The sequence below is a fragment of the Dasypus novemcinctus genome, chromosome 26 (genome assembly GCF_030445035.2).
Source record: "Dasypus novemcinctus isolate mDasNov1 chromosome 26, mDasNov1.1.hap2, whole genome shotgun sequence".
NCBI lineage: Eukaryota > Metazoa > Chordata > Mammalia > Cingulata > Dasypodidae > Dasypus > Dasypus novemcinctus.
In genome coordinates, this window is record NC_080698.1 from 5,552,263 (window position 1) to 5,568,025 (window position 15,763).

At 42.7% G+C, this 15,763-nt stretch overlaps 1 protein-coding gene across 3 annotated transcripts; it reads left to right on the top strand.

Annotated features, from left to right (window-relative positions):
* The first annotated feature begins 2,578 nt into the window (after positions 1-2,578).
* ZNF502 (zinc finger protein 502) lies at positions 2,579-12,479 on the top strand. 3 transcript variants are annotated; one of them, XM_012518906.4, is made up of 3 exons: positions 2,579-2,658; positions 10,161-10,273; positions 10,776-12,479. In XM_012518906.4, exons 2-3 carry the CDS (start codon positions 10,219-10,221, stop codon positions 12,344-12,346), a joined length of 1,626 nt encoding a protein of 541 aa, XP_012374360.1. In that variant the 5' UTR covers positions 2,579-2,658; positions 10,161-10,218; the 3' UTR covers positions 12,347-12,479. The 3 variants fall into 3 exon arrangements, with proteins under 3 accessions (XP_012374360.1, XP_012374359.1, XP_012374358.1); XM_012518905.4 differs by having other exon boundaries at positions 2,610-2,739; XM_012518904.4 differs by lacking the exon at positions 2,579-2,658 and adding an exon at positions 2,973-3,085.
* Positions 12,480-15,763: the final 3,284 nt, after the last annotated feature.

Here is a 15,763-nt window from a genome sequence, read left to right on the forward strand (position 1 = left end):
CGGCTCTCCTCAAGGGCGCACTCCTTGCGCGTGGGGCTCCCCCACGCGGGGGACACCCTTGCGTGGCACGGCACTCCTTGCGCGCATCAGCACTGCGCATGGCCAGCTCCACACGGGTCAAGGAGGCCCGGGGTTTGAACCGCGGACCTCCCATATGGTAGACGGACGCCCCAACCCCTGGGCCAAAGTCCGTTTCCCCTCTTATACATTCTTCTCCACTCCTCACTTCTCTTCTGCTTTTCTCCTCTTTTTCATTTTCCCTTTTCCCCTTCCTCAACTTATGTTATTCTTTCCACTCCTTTCCCCTAAGCAAATGCTCTCAGATATTGAATGCATGGACTTGCTTAAGGCCTCCTGGGGCATAAGGGCTGGTGGTGGTGGTGATGGGGAAGTGGCATTTGAACTGGGTTGTGAAAGGAGCTACAATTTCAAAGGGACAAGGGGGCTTAGAGGTTAGGTATTCCAGGTACAGGAAGTGAGATAAGCGAAGACATAGTGGTGGTAAAGTAGAGTGTGCTGGGAGAGGGCTCTCTCACTGCAATTTGGGATGCAGTGAGAAATAAAGCTGGAATGGGAGACTAGAGCTAAATCATTTATGGTCTCTAATGCCAGGGTGATGCTTTCAAACTTTATTTAAAAGCCCTGGAATTAGCCAGTTCTCTCTTGAGTCTGAACAGCAAAAAGCCCAGAAATTTTGGTTAGTTCCAGCCCACTGTTCATCTTCTGCAGCTTAACTGCTACCATTACCTGTTGAGGCCTATCTGGAGATTATCCCTGCCTACTCTCACTCCCCTCGCCCTGTCAGCCTGGTCTGTATCTTCACCTGGTCCTAGGCATCTCTGTTGTCTCCTTCCTCCTTTATGTCCCAGGTCCTGCCTCTGGGAAGTGGGCCTCCCTCACCATCATGGTTGTCACCAGAGACTTCACTCTGGTGAGGACCTGCCCGGGAAACCTTCTGAACTTCAGTGGTCCCTGGACTGGGAGGGAGTGATCACCCGGAAAAAGACATTAGAAACTTGTCGACAAAGAGTAATGGCTGGCTGGGGGCCCCCAAAGCTCTGGGTGCAGGTATCCAAGTCCCTTCATCAGACCAGGTTCTGAATCCCCAGTCCCATGAAAGAACCAGTGGCTGAAACTATTGGTAGTCTGTCAGAACTTTGCTTAGCAAAGAAACTCTCTCTTTTTAAATCTGTCAATGTTTCACAAATTCTACTGTGTAAAACCCAGAGCTGCTTTGGTCAAAGTATGAGCAGTGAGTATGAGCAGGGGGTCTAAAAAATCTACATGCTTAGTGGCCTGAGAGCCCTGCCAGGAGGCCCCAGAGGCACCTCTGATCACTGCTGGACTAGGTTAGCTCTTAGGTCCCAGCTAACCCTCATTTTCTATGACTTCTAGAAAAATCAAATCAAAACAAAACAAAAAACACCTGATTCTAGGGTAATAGAATTCTTCTGACCTTGTGCTTAGGATTTTCGGTGGGTTGTCCTGCACAATGGAAAAAGGAGAGAGAGAGCAGGATCCTTCAGTGGGGAAATCCTTAACTCCCCAGCTGAGATTCGAAGTCCGGTGTTAGATGGACATTCGGCAGCGGCAGGGTGGAAACTCCTCACCAATTATCAGTCTCAACATGGTCTCAGACCCGGGTTTTTGGCACCAAATGGTGCTCACTGGGACACGGAGACTGACATGCTAGACACGCCAGCAGGCAGGACATTTATTGGGAAGCTCTCCCAATGGAGGAGGTCTGAAGAATAGACTTCAGCACTCCGGCCAGCATAGTGGGGGTCTGAAGAGCAACTTCAGCCCGCCTCTGGAGGGTGGTGAATGACTATATTTATAGAGTACATCAATAGGCGGGGAAACTGAGTACAGCCTAGGGTCAAATGGCCAAGCAAAGTGGACTAGGAGGTCTTGAAATGTGGGAGGGGTTGGTGGTGCCTGGTGTCAGGGCCCTTATCTGGCCCATTTTGTTTGTTCCTGGGAGGGGCTGGGCAGCTTGCTCAATGGATTGGAAGGGAGTCAGGCCTTCTGATCTGTTAATTACTGCAATCCTCGTAAGGGGGAAACTCTTAACAGTGAGAAACCAACTTTGAGTAGGGCTCTTTAAGGCCTTGTAACTATAAGCTTTTATCCCAAACAGCTTTCTGGTACTTTGCAAATGAACCCCTTTGGCTGACTAATACAGTAGTAAAGGTCAGTTTGTGTGGGCCTAGATTGGGAGTTTGTCCTTTATGCTAACTAAACAAGGGATCATTCCAAGTTCTTAATTAGGAGCTGTAATCTCACAAAATAATTTTAAGCGGATGGCAGATATTAGTCCTTTGCTGAAATGGCCCATTTTAACGCCCACCCAGCACCTTTTCCATCCTTAAGGTCCCCATCTCCACTTTCCCCGGGGAACGTCCGAGGTCAAGGGCTCCTCGCTCGGATCTCAGGACCGCCACCCGAACTAGGCGAAAATGGAAACCCAGCTCTCATTTGCAACCCCGTTCCAGACGCTCCTCCCGCTTCCTGGGACACAGCTGAGCGCGCGCTCGGCAGCTGATGACGCACTTCCGCTGCGCCGCTCTGCTTCCGGCGGAGGGGAAGCGCTGCGCTTTGGGCTTCCGCACGCCTCGGCTGTTGCCGTACAGGCCCGTGGAGTCCCCGGATCTCACGGTGAGCGGTCAGGGCCCCAGGAAGAGGGAAGAAAAGTTCCCAGCGCGACCAGCCAGGGGCGGCGGGCCGCGGGCGCACGTGGTAAGCGGTGCTCCCGGCCTCCTTCCACCCGGGAACTGCGGCGCGTGAGGCGGGAGCCTCGGCACTGCTGTCCCCAGGGCCCAGCACGGCCCCCGGCGCTGAGGAGACAGCTTGGAAAGATCGTGGAATGGATGAAGGATGATGGATGGTGGAAGCGCTAGGAGCCGTGACGGGAAACGAAATCCCGGGGCTCACATACCAGCTTCCTCCCCTCCCCATCCCTACTCCCAAAAGATCTTGCGGCCCAGTCACCGTCTTAATAGAAGATGGCCAGCTGTGCAAAGCGCCCTCGGCTGGGAGTCTCCAGACCTGGGTTACAATTCCGAGTATACAGACTTGATAGCATGTATGTCTTCCAATAAAATTTTGTTGATTATCCATTTTTTGCGAAACATACAGAATTCAGGGGCAGGGTTACAAAATGAATGACTTTAGAACCTGCCACATGGGTAGATTGTCCAGTACTAGGAAGATTTTATATATATATATATGTATATGTATCAGATAGTTTTGACAATATTTAAAAGTATGCTTATCATTTATGACATGCCAGATTCTATTCAGAGCATTTGTGCTAATTTATTCAATCTTCACAAAAACCTTTTTTTTAAAAAAAAATATTTATTTATTTTCTTCCCCTGTTGTCTGCTCTCTGTGTCCATTACCTGTGGGTTCTTCTGTGCTAATCTTCTTTTTAGGCGGCACCAGGAACCAATCCTGGGACTTTCTAGAGTGGGAGAGAGGTGCTCAATCTCTTGTGCCACCTCAGCATCCAGCTATCTCCTCGGAACAGCTTGCCATGCGGGTCAGCACTCCTGTGCAGGCCAGCGCTCCACTCGGGCCAGCTCACCACATGGGCCAGCTTGCCTTCATCAGGAGGCCCCGGGAATGAAACCCTGGACCTCCCATATGGTAGACAGGGAGTGCAGATGCTTGAGCCACATCCGCTTTCCTGTCTCTTGTTTTTAATGAGGAAACTGAGGCACAAAGAGGATAAGGCACAAAAGTACATTCCTACTATTTGACCCAAGGTTGCAGAAGTGATAGGTACAAAGTGCTGCTGGAGCCTGGAGGCATGTGTTACTTTGTACTAATAGGCAAATCAGGAAGTGCTTCAGAAAGGAGTGACAGTTCAGTGTGGTCTCATTGAAGGAATTGTGGTTTTAAAGCCTTGAAAAACCCCAACTGGTTTGCCCAGATTCCTGCAGCTAATTTTTTTGGGTATAAAGAGATGGCAGTGAGGAGAAAGCTTACAAGGTTTGAGCAGGCAGCTAGATCCTTACCACTTTTAGCAGGAGGATTCCCTTTTTACCCTTCTATTTAGGGTGGGGTAGGGGGAGGGAGAGAGGGAGGAGTGGTCACAGTACCTCCCTACCCCCAGATTTGGATTCAGATTGTTTTGGCATCTTAAAACAATCCACATCTTTCTACACTAGGCATTCCTTCCTTTCTAGGGAGCTTAGAAATGAGCAAACCATGGCTCATGAAGTTGACAAACCATGGCTCATGGGCCAAATTTTGCCTACACCACGTTTTTTAAAAAAATTTTAAAAGCCTTTCTTGTAACACAGCAATACTCTTTTTAAAAAATACCTTGTCTCTCTCTGCTTTCAAACTGCAAAGGAAGCTTGTGTATTTGTGATGGAGACCATATAGCCTAGTAAAGCCTAACATATTTATTCTCTGGCCCTTTACAGTAAAAGTTAGCCTATCCCAGACATAAAATGCTGATAGCTCAGATAGGAGGAGAGTGGTCATCACCAAGAGGTCTTTACTTCTCCATAGGTTTTAGTATCAAACATGATGACACTTAACCCTTGTTGAGGCCTGCCATGTGCAAGGCTTCTTTTTAAACGCTTGACGTGAGCTAACTCATTTAATCAGGTATTTGCAGAATGTTAGAACTGGTAGGACCCATGGATATTGTCTACTTTGTCACCTTTTTCAGATAAATAGCTTGTTGTCTAGTCCCACTTATTTAGCAGATCAAAGTTTCCAGACTCCCAGTCCAATCCATTTTCATCCTAATTTGAGTAGGAGGTCAATATATCCATTGGATCACTCACTTTTTAAATAACTATTTTTATGATTATGAAGATAAGGCATGTTTATTGTAGGGAAAGTGAAATATGTAGAAGAGTATAAAGGACACAGTAAAGGTGTCCCTTTACTGGCCTAGAGAGATAAGTGTGTTAACATTTTGGTTGTTTTTTTCCTATCCTTTTGTGTGTGTTTTTTTATCTGTATGTATTAATTTCTGCTTAGTGAATGCTTACCAATGCTAGATGTGTGAATATCTTTTGTTAATAGTGTTTGAAAATAATGCTTTTTCTCATGAGTATTTGTTTGAACACATGATTTTCAATACCTAATCTGTCATACTGATATACCATCAATGTTTATTTGCCATTGGGCTCCCATCTACCATTTTGGGAGGGGGGCGCTCCGGGGTTTGATTCCTGGGGCCTCCTGGTGAAGGTGAGCTGGCCTGTGCCTCAGTGGCTGACTCGCAGTGCAAGCTGATGCAACAAGATGATGTAAGAAAAAAGAGATACAGAGAAAGGCAATGAGAGATGTGGCAAACCTGGAAGCTAAGGTGGCTCAAGCTTTTGAATGCCTCTCTCCCATGTTAGGGGTCCCAGGATTGGCTTTCTTGGTGCCCCCTAAAGAGAAAGATGAGAAGACAAGAAGACACAGAACATGCAGCAAATGGACAAGAGTGGACAGGAGCAAGCATGTGTGCTTGCTGTCTGCTTGACTTGATTTTTCTTTAAGACACACTGGGAACTGAACCAGGGACCTCCCATGTGGGAAGGAGGTGCTTAGTTACTTAAGCCACTTCTGCTCCCTGTTTGTTGTGTGTCTCGTGTTTCCTTGTTACATTGTCATGTTGTCATCTTTTTAAAATTATTTTATTTTGTTGTTGTTGTTGTCATCTGGTTGCATCATAAGCTTACCACGCTAGCCCATTGCGTCAGCTTGCTGTCTAGCTTGTCTTCTTTAGAAGGTACTGGAAACTGAACCTGGGACCTTCCATGTGGTAGGTGGGTGCCCAAGGTCTTGAGCCACATCTGCTTTCTTATTTGCCTCTTCTTAACAATTAGAACAATGTTTTCTTTGTACATAAATCTCTGTGCCCATCTCTGATTATATTTTTTCAATTTCTATCTCTAATTACAGAAATTATTTGTTCTTGTGGGGAAACTTTCAAACATTACAAGAAGATAGGCCCTAAAGGAAAAGTTAACTGTAATATTATTCCTCAGAGATGATCACAGTTAACAATTTAATGTGTATTCTTACAGATTTAAGGTAGTTTTTTAAAAAAATAAAGCAAAATATCAATAATACAGTAAGTTTGGGAAATAGAGGGTAAAGTATTAATAATTCACCATGTCATCACTTTTATTTTTCCTTTTCAGTCTTATTCACATGCATGTTTTAAGGTAATCGTGTTATGTTGTACTTGAAATTTTATTTTTTTTAAAGATTTATTTTTATTTATTTATTTAATTCCCCTCCCCCGGTTGTCTGTTTTCTGTGTCTTTTTGCTGCGTCTTGTTTCTTTGTCCGCTTCTGTTGTCGTCAGCGGCATGGGAAGTGTGGGCGGCGCCATTCCTCGGCAGGCTGCTCCCTCCTGCGCGCTGGGTGGCTCTCCTTACAGGTGCACTCCTTGCGCGTGGGGCTCCCCCACGCGGGGGACACCCTTGCGTGGCACAGCACTCCTTGCGCGCATCAGCACTGCGCATGGGCCAGCTCCACACGGGTCAAGGAGGCCCGGGGCTTGAACCGCGGGCCTCCCATGTGGTAGACGGACGCCCTAACCACTGGGCCAAAGTCCGTTTCCCTTGAAATTTTAGTGTCCTATTTTTTTTCACTTACGTAAATGTTTCCAAATGCTTATGTATTTTCATTTTTAAATGATCTTAATGGCTGTATAATTTCTTATCAAGTAGTAGTGCATAATTTGCTAAACCCCAATGTCCAACAATGGAAAAATGATAAATTTCCAGCGACATTGCAGGGGATATTTTTCACAGGTAATGAATTGTTTTTTCCTTTTGGGAAATCATTTTTCTATGAGAAAGTTCTAGTAGTAGAATTACTGGGTCAAGTATATAAGCATTCTATGACATAGTGATGGCTTTGCGGAACTTCTGACATACCTTGCAGGTACTGCATATATAGAATGAGTCTTCTATTCTGAGACCCTATACCCACAAAATGGTGATCCCAACATCTTAACTACAGCTCATCTAATTTGCAGATCATCAGTTGACATTCCCACCAGTGGTATGTGAGAGGCTTCCTTTCTCTGCACCTTTGCCAGTCTTGAGTTTTAGCATTAAAAATAAATTTTCCAATTTGATATAAAAATTGACCCTTTGTTGTTTCAGTTTGGTTACTACAGAGATAGAACTTTGTTTTACTATGTTAATTGGCCTTTTGAAATTCTTGATGTTTTCATTATATTTTTCCATTTATCAGTTCATCTTTTCCCCTTATTCATTTATAGGAAGTTTTTATAGATTAGGTCTATTTATACTTTGATATTTAAATATCAAAGTTACAAATATTTTATCTTTTCATTTTTAATATTTAGCTCTTTAATCAGTGTAGATTTATTTTGGTGTTTGGAGTGAGGAAGGAATTAGCACTAAATGTTTTTTCCAAATATTAAGCAACAGTCCCAACATAATTTATGAATAATGTGTTTTTTTATGAGTAGACATCTATGTTAATTTTATCATTTATTAAATTCTTTTATGTATATCATTTGTTTCTGTAAGCTTACATATTCTCTGATAATATTTTTGTAGTGACTATGGGGTTTAAATTTAACATCCTAAATCGATAACATCTCATTTACTTTGGTGCTAACCTCACTTCAAATAATACAGAAAGTAAGTTCTTATGCCCCTACATTCCCCTCACCTTTATATCAGTCTTGTGAAAAATTACATGTTAATACATTATGAGTCTAAATCTTTGATTTATCATTACATTTTATGCATTTGCTTTTTAGATCCTGTGGAAAGTAAAATGTGAGTTACAAACCAAAACCACAGTAGTACTGGCATTTATATCCATGTTTTAGCTTCACTGGAGATCTTTATTTCTTCATGAGGATTTGCTCTATTGTCTGCTGTCCTTTCCTTTCAACATGGAGAATTCTCTTTAGAATCTCTTGCAGGGTTAGTCTGGTGATGAACTCCCTCAGCTTTTTTTTTTTTTTTTTTTTTAATCTTGAAATGTCTTAATCTCTCACTCAAATTTGGAAGATGTTTTGCCAGATACGGAATTTTTCCTTTCAGAACTTTACATACGTCATCCCACTGCCTTCTTGCTGCCATGGTTTCTGATGAGAAATCAGTACTTAATCTTATTGAGGTTTCTTTGTAAGTGACATGTGGCTTCTCTCTTGTGGCTCCCTGAATTCTCTCTTTGTCTTTGGTGATAGACAGTTTGATTATAATATGTCATGTTGGAGTCTATTTGGGTTTATCCTTTCTGGAGTTAGTTAAACATCTTAGATGTTTATATTCATGTCTTTCATTAAGTTTGGGAAGTTTTCAGCCACAATTTCTTTGAGTATTCTCCCTGCCCCTTTCTCTTTCTTCTCTCCCAGGTCTCCCATAATATGTATATTGGTATTCTCCCCACAATGTGTCCCACAAGTTCTGTTCACCTTTTTTCAGTCTTAACTTCCTGCTCCTTAGATGAGGTGATTTCAATCTTATCTTCAAGTTCGCTGATTCTTTATACTGCTCGCTCCAATCTGCCGTTGAACCACTCTAGGGAATATTCTTTTTTAAGATTTATTTCATTTGTCCCCCCCCCCCGTTGTTTTGCGTTTGCTGTCTACTCTCTGTGTCCATTTGCTGTGTGCTCTCTGTGTCTGTCTGTCTTCTCTTTAGGAGGCACTGGGAAACAAACCTTGGACGTCCCATGTGGGAGAGATGGGCCCATCCACTGAGCCACCTCACCTCCTTGCTTTGTTGTGTCTCATTGTCTTTCCTCTTTGTGTCTCCTTGTTTTGTCATCCTGTTGTGTCAGCTTGCTGCATATGCCTGTCATGCCAGCTCACTGTCTTGCTCATCTTCTCCAGGAGGCACCAGGGACTGAACCTGGGACCTCTCATGTGGTAGGTAGGAGCTCACTAGGTTGAGCCACATTCCTTTCCTCTCGGGAATTTTTAATTACTGTTACTGTAGGCTTCAGCTCTGATTGGTTCCCATTCATAATTTCCATCTCTATTGATATTCTCTTTGTGTTCATCTGTCATTTTCCTGATTTCCTTTAGTTCTTTATGTTTTCCTGTAGCTCTGTGAACATATTTAGGACTATTGCTTCAATGTCTTAATCTGGAATGACCCAGGTTTGGTCCTTCTCATTGCTGTTTTGTAATGCTTTAATTGTTTTCCTTTTCCTGGGCCATTGTTTCCTATTTCTTTATATGTTGTATAATATTTTGTTGAAACCTGGGTATTTTGAGATTATATTGTGTTATCATTGGAATTTATACTGAAGCCCCTGTTCCTTAAGCTTGTATCCAGCTGGTCTTATTTTTTTTTTCCTAAATATTTATATTTTTATTTATTTCTCTCCCCTTCCCCTCCCCCCCTTTGCCTGCTCTCTGGTTCCATTCACTGTGTGTACTTCTCTGTCCGCTTGTATTCTTGTCAGCGGCACTGGGAAACTGTGTCTCTTTTTTGTTGCGTCATCTTGCTGCGTCAGCTCTCCGTGTGTGGCGCCACCCCTGAGCAGGTTGAGCTTTTTTTGTGCTGGGTGGCTCTCCTCATAGGGAGCACTCCTTGTGCGTGGGGCTCCCCTACATGGGGGACACCCCTGCGTGGCACGGCACTCCTTGCGCACATCAGCACTGCATGTGGGCGAGCTCCACACGGGTCAAGGAGGCCTGGAGTTTGAACCACGGACCTCCCATGTGGTAGGCAGACACCCTATCCATTGGGCCAAGTCCGCTTCCCTGTAAGGATCAGTCTTGATGCATTCCCCTTGCTCTGAGGCCATTTCCTCATGCAATTTTAAAAATATTCATGTTTCATATCAATTATTGTACATTGGACAGAATGCACTAATTGACATTATTATTCATATCCATCTCATAATTATCATTATAAGGTAATAAATGCCATTCTGATTTATAGATGAAGCTCTTGGGTATTTGGAACTATATCAGTCTGTCTGAGCCTGTCACTTCTTAGACAACTGACAGTTGGAGTTTGTGAGCCTAGAAAGCTGCAAGCCAGGCCTGATTCTTGCCGATGTAGTTTCATTTCTATCCTGACATACTTTGTATAAATTGTTTGATAGCATCCCGAGCTAATGCTCTTTTATCATTTTACTGTTTATTGGGACAGTTATATCCCACAGACCCCCTTTCTTTTTCCTATGAGCAGGACTCACAGTTTTCCAAACCTGAAGTGATTCCAATCAAAGCGAAGAGAAGATTTGTGGATGATGACTATGCAAGGAGCTGAAAAGAGAGAGAATGGAAGAGAGACTCGTCCAGGTGAGTGAGGAAGATACACCCAGTGGGAGAAACTGCCTGGCAGTAGGAAGACTTTGAAAATGTTGAAAGAGAAATTCTGAAGCTCAGGACAAAAAAACTACCCTCTTTTTTAGGGATGTTGGGGCAACTAGAGGTGAGCATCTCTTGGGGATAACTTTCCCCTACTGCTCATTTTATCTCTCATTTCCAGTGTTAGCTCTTCTACTTTCTGCACCGTATAGTCTCTGAATACGAACCATATTTCCAGTATTGCCTTAATTGTCATCTACTGTTGTTTATTTTTTGCTCTTTATCTCCATTAGGCAACGATATTCTCATTTCCTGGTGTCCATAGCATACTTTTCCATGGGGATTCATCATTAATGGTCATCCCTGACTTATTTTCCCTGTTTGCTTTAACTGGCTATATCTCAAAGGTCATTATCAAAATCAGGTCTCAGAAACTTCAGAGGCCTTCACTCTGCACTGCACCAGGGACATTTACTCTGATGGTTTCTTTCAGGTTGGGATAACAGGCCTGCTTCGGAGGAGGATGTCTCCAAAGTTGATTCATCAGGAATAGTAGCAGAGAGATTCCGAGAGAATGAATATCAGGATTCTACCTCTGAAGAAAAATATACATGTGAGAACATGAAGGAAAACCCTCCTGGAGAGGTTCCTCACCCTTACCTTTTCCAGGAAGGAGGTTTTGGGGAAATAACTTTCATCCACAAGGAAACACCCCCTGAAATGATAACCCAAGAATATAATTTTGAGAAAAGCTTGCTTTTGACCTCTAGCCTTGTTTCCCATCTCAGGGTTTCTAAAGAAGAGAGCCTGCATCAATGGGAGACAAGTGGCATATGTACCAATGAGATTTCAGACCAAAGCGCATGTCCAAACCTCACACAGAAAAAATCTTGGAAATGTAATGAATGCGGAAAAACTTTTACTCAGAGCTCATCCCTTAACCAACATCAGAGAACTCATACTGGAGAGAGACCCTACACATGTGAGGAATGTGGGAAAGCCTTTAGTCGTAGCTCATTCCTTCTTCAACATCAGAGAATTCACAGTGGAGTGAAACCGTATGGATGTGAGCATTGTGGTAAAGCATTTCGATGTCGATCATTTCTTACTCAGCATCAGAGAATCCACACTGGAGAGAAACCTTATAAATGTAACGAATGTGGGAATTCCTTTCGCAATCATTCACATCTCACTGAACATCAGAGGATTCACACTGGAGAGAAACCTTATAAATGTAACAGATGTGGGAAGGCATTCAATCAGAACACACACCTCATTCATCATCAGAGAATTCATACTGGTGAGAAGCCTTATTTATGCAATGAATGTGGTTCTTCTTTCCGCAAACACTCAAATCTTACACAGCATCAGAGAATTCACACTGGGGAAAAACCCCATAAATGTGAAGAATGTGGGAAAACCTTCCAAACGAAGGCAAACCTTTCTCAGCATCAGAGAATTCATACCGGAGAGAAACCCTATAAATGTAAGGAGTGTGGCAAAGCCTTTTGTCAGAGTCCATCCCTTATTAAGCATCAGCGAATTCATACTGGAGAAAAACCCTATAAATGTAAGGAGTGTGGCAAAGCTTTTACCCAAAGCACTCCACTCACTAAACATCAGAGAATTCATACAGGGGAGAGACCCTACCAGTGTGGTGAATGTGGTAAAGCCTTCATTCAGAGCATTTGCCTTATTCGGCATCAGAGAAGTCACACTGGAGAAAAACCCTATAAATGCAGCGAATGTGGGAAGGGTTTTAATCAGAATACCTGCCTTACACAGCATATGAGAATTCATACTGGAGAGAAGCCCTATAAATGTAAGGAATGTGGGAAAGCCTTTGCTCATAGCTCATCTCTTACTGAACATCACAGAACTCATACTGGTGAGAAGCTCTATAAATGCAGTGAATGTGAGAAAACTTTTCGCAAGTATGCACACCTCAGTGAACATTACAGAATTCACACTGGTGAGAAGCCTTATGAATGCATTGAATGTGGAAAATTCTTCAGACATAGTTCAGTCCTTTTCAGACATCAGAAACTTCACAGTGGTGAATAATCCTGGCATTTTAGTTATGACAATTTCTCTAGAGAGGATGACTACGAATCTGGTTTGGGGGTGGCAGGTGGACAGTAGAGCTCCTGGAGGGAAGGATGAAGAAACCCTGGTTACTGCCTTCTAAGAAGAGAATTTCCAGAAATGGAGGCAGGAGCTTGGAAAATTCTGGGTCTGCTCTGGGTGGGCATCTGGGAATACAGGGTAAATAAAAGGAAGCTCCTGCTTTTCAGATAAAGCCCTTCTGGTTGACACTCCTACCTTCCCATGTGACTCTTGTACCTTGAGTTGACATTTCAGCTAGCGCTTGTGTTTCCTTTACTACACCCCTGCCCTAAACTTCCCACCTTGTCATACATGTTCACTGACTGGCAGGCAAGATGCTTTTCCAAACACTGCCTGTCATACTGAAGGTGTTGACAGCTCTGAGGTAGTACCAAGCAGCCTCCAGATGTTTGTGGCAGCTGTGACAAAGCTGCTGTGGTGGAGGCTCCCCACCCTGTGAAGTGGAGTGGGAAGCTGTCCCATGAAAGGGAGATGGAAACAAGTGAAAAACAACTGGTATCCATTCATCATTCAACAAATAAAGGAATCTGTGACAAGAACTGGGCTTATCCCTGTATACATGCTGGTGAAGAAGGCTTTTATGAGATTGGGGAAGATCTTTCCTGGTCCGGTTTGAGGGACTTGGGGCTAAGAAGAAAATAGAAGAGAGACTTCAGTGGGAAGGGAGACAGCTGCTTAGAGGACCAGGGAAGGAAGGGCCACCCTCTATCATAGAGAAATACTGACTTAGGAGAGAGTGATCTGTCATAGGTTGACATGGTAAGAGGCATCAGAGCAGGAAATATCACCTGCGTATCCCTGCACTGGACTTAGTTGTATACCTCTTTTAAAAGTTTGTTGGGGCCACTGGTTTACAAAGACCAAGGAAGAGAAACCCACTAGAGTAACTGTCCAAACAAAATGGCACTCAGCTTTTTGACCTGTAGGGAGAAGAAAGCATTAGTGAAGAAGGCAGAAGGCCCTTTAATTTTTCTGAACTGAGGCTCTGCTGGACCCTCCTAAGGAGAGTATTGACAGGTATGTTGTGAAGGACTAGGCTTCCTATAATTGTGCTATTATGGCCAAAACCATAGATCAGATTTCAGGTGTTTCTCTGTCATAGGGACTATTGTATTCTTGAATATTTACCCTTCCATTCATTTAAGGAGTATCTAGGAAAACACTTCTCATTAACTAAATTTAGAAAGAGTTCTAGAGAGAATTACCTGTTTTTAAGATCCCTGAAAAATTAAGATAACATGGTTTGCTACTGACTGTGATATTTTATTCTTGTGAAATTCCATAGTTTTCCTTTTATTTCTCCATTTCCTTTATGTTTTTAACTCTTACCCAGCAATTGAGCTCTAGAAGATTAAGTGAGGATAGTATTTGACCAGTATTTGAGAAAAAAAAAAAAAAAGTTTCTAAGCTCTGAGTCAAAAAGTTTTAAAAATATGACTATTTAAAATAACTAGGGAAGTGGATGTGGCTCAAACAATTTAGTGCCCACCTATCACATGGGAGGTCCTAAATTTGGTTCCTGGTGCCTCCTAAAGAAGAGAAGCAAGATGGCAAGCTGACGCAACAAGAGACATGAGGAAAAACAATGAGAGAGACAACAAAGCAGGGAGTGGAGGTGGCTCATTAGGCACCTCCCTCCAAAACCAAAGGTCTGGAATTTGGTTCACAGTGTCACCTAAAAAGACCAGCACACAACAAACAGGCACAGCAAATGTAAACAAGGGGGTGGGGAAAAAGAAATGAAATCTTAAAATAATAATAAACTAAAGAAAATAGATTCTGGAATGGTTGGTAGTTTGGAACTCAGCATTCATTTTTTCCAAACCAGCGATCTTGTCAGCATGGGTTTGAACCATTTATTACTATTTATGGGAATGCAGCAGAGAGATCATATACAATTTTCCCTCTATAGTTATGAGGATTATGTTCTGAAAACCTTTACTAAGAGAATTTATTATTAAGGAAATCAGTACCTTATGGGCAAAAATAGCCCTGTGAAAAATTTAGAAATATTCTATGTTCAGGAAAACATGTGCTACTAAAAGCAAATGTCAATGTATTTATACTTCACTAAATGAAATATACTATAGAATTAACTGCTGGCACATAGTAAGTGTTCAGTGAATATTTACTGTTGAATAAATATATTTCAATCTTTGCCCACCAAAAGCTTTTCAGGAACCTCTTTGATACATAGGTATTAGTAATATGTATACATATACATTACTATTTTTGAATTCTTGAGAATAGAACAGGGGGGAAGTTTTCTTGACTAAGAAAGGGAAAAACCTTAAGATTGAATGATATAAAAAATATTTTCTAAAATAGAAGGAGCATGACCCTGAGTTTTTAATCCTCAGGCCGAGATTGGCACATACTTCCTGGGGAAACCCTCCCTACCTTGTTCTCACACTTGCACATATTTGCTCGTCCTGATATCCTCTCAGTTGGCCCATCATGTGCTTAGTCACTCCAGCTGGGTACCAGACCTAGAAATTGCCCTCTCCCTCAATGTTTTTTCTTTCTCAATCTTCACATCCAACCACCCACCTGTCCTGTATCTGGAGGCCATATTCAGGTCCCCCAGAGTTTATTTCCTAGACTTTTTCCATTTTCCTAACCAGTCTTCCAGTCTCTAGTCCCACTGGGGCATCTTTCACATTGCTTCTGGATGATCTTTGTAAGACATGACTATTATTCTCTCTCAGAATAAAGTCCCAGCCCCTTAAAGAGGGGCCCTGTCTCTGACCCATGGCCACATCTCCAGCTTCAGCTGCCATTCCCTACCTTGCACATTCTATTCCATAGTGCAAATTCCTTATGATGCTACATCATCACTGGACTCCGCAATTGTGTTTCTTTGCACATACTCTTTCTATTGCTCCAGATTCCCTTCTCTGCTCTCCTTGCTTGGAAAGCTCCCATTTGTTACTTAAGAGTGCTCAGGCAACACCTCCTTAAATTTTTCTCTAATGTCAGTTATTTTGTGTTATTCCATATCTTATTCTGCATCATTTTATGGATCATGCTATATTGAATGGTTTGCTTACAAATCTTTCTCTTCTCACTGGAATGTCAGCTCCACCAAGGCAGGGGGCTATAAATATTTGTTGAACTCAACTAAGCTTTTGAGTCAGACATTTCCCCATGCCAGCCAGTAGGTCATGACTTGGATCCACAGCAATAGAAAGGAAAGAAGTGTCAAGAAGTGTTTCTCAGGAGGAAGAATTCTGAGCCTTTCCCCAAGGAACAGTATGGTTATATTAAGCAGAGGATCCTATAAGAAAGAGTGATATATTGAGGCAGTGAAAAAAGGTATTTCAAAGTCCCATAGCAGTTTAACAATGTGGTTTC

Coding starts and splice junctions, on each gene's coding strand:
- ZNF502 (XM_012518906.4), top strand. CDS start 10,219: ATGATGACTATGCAAGGAGCTGAAAAGAGAGAGAATGGAAGAGAGACT. Junction 10,274..10,775: donor TGGAAGAGAGACTCGTCCAG/GTGAGTGAGGAA, acceptor GGTTTCTTTCAG/GTTGGGATAACAGGCCTGCT.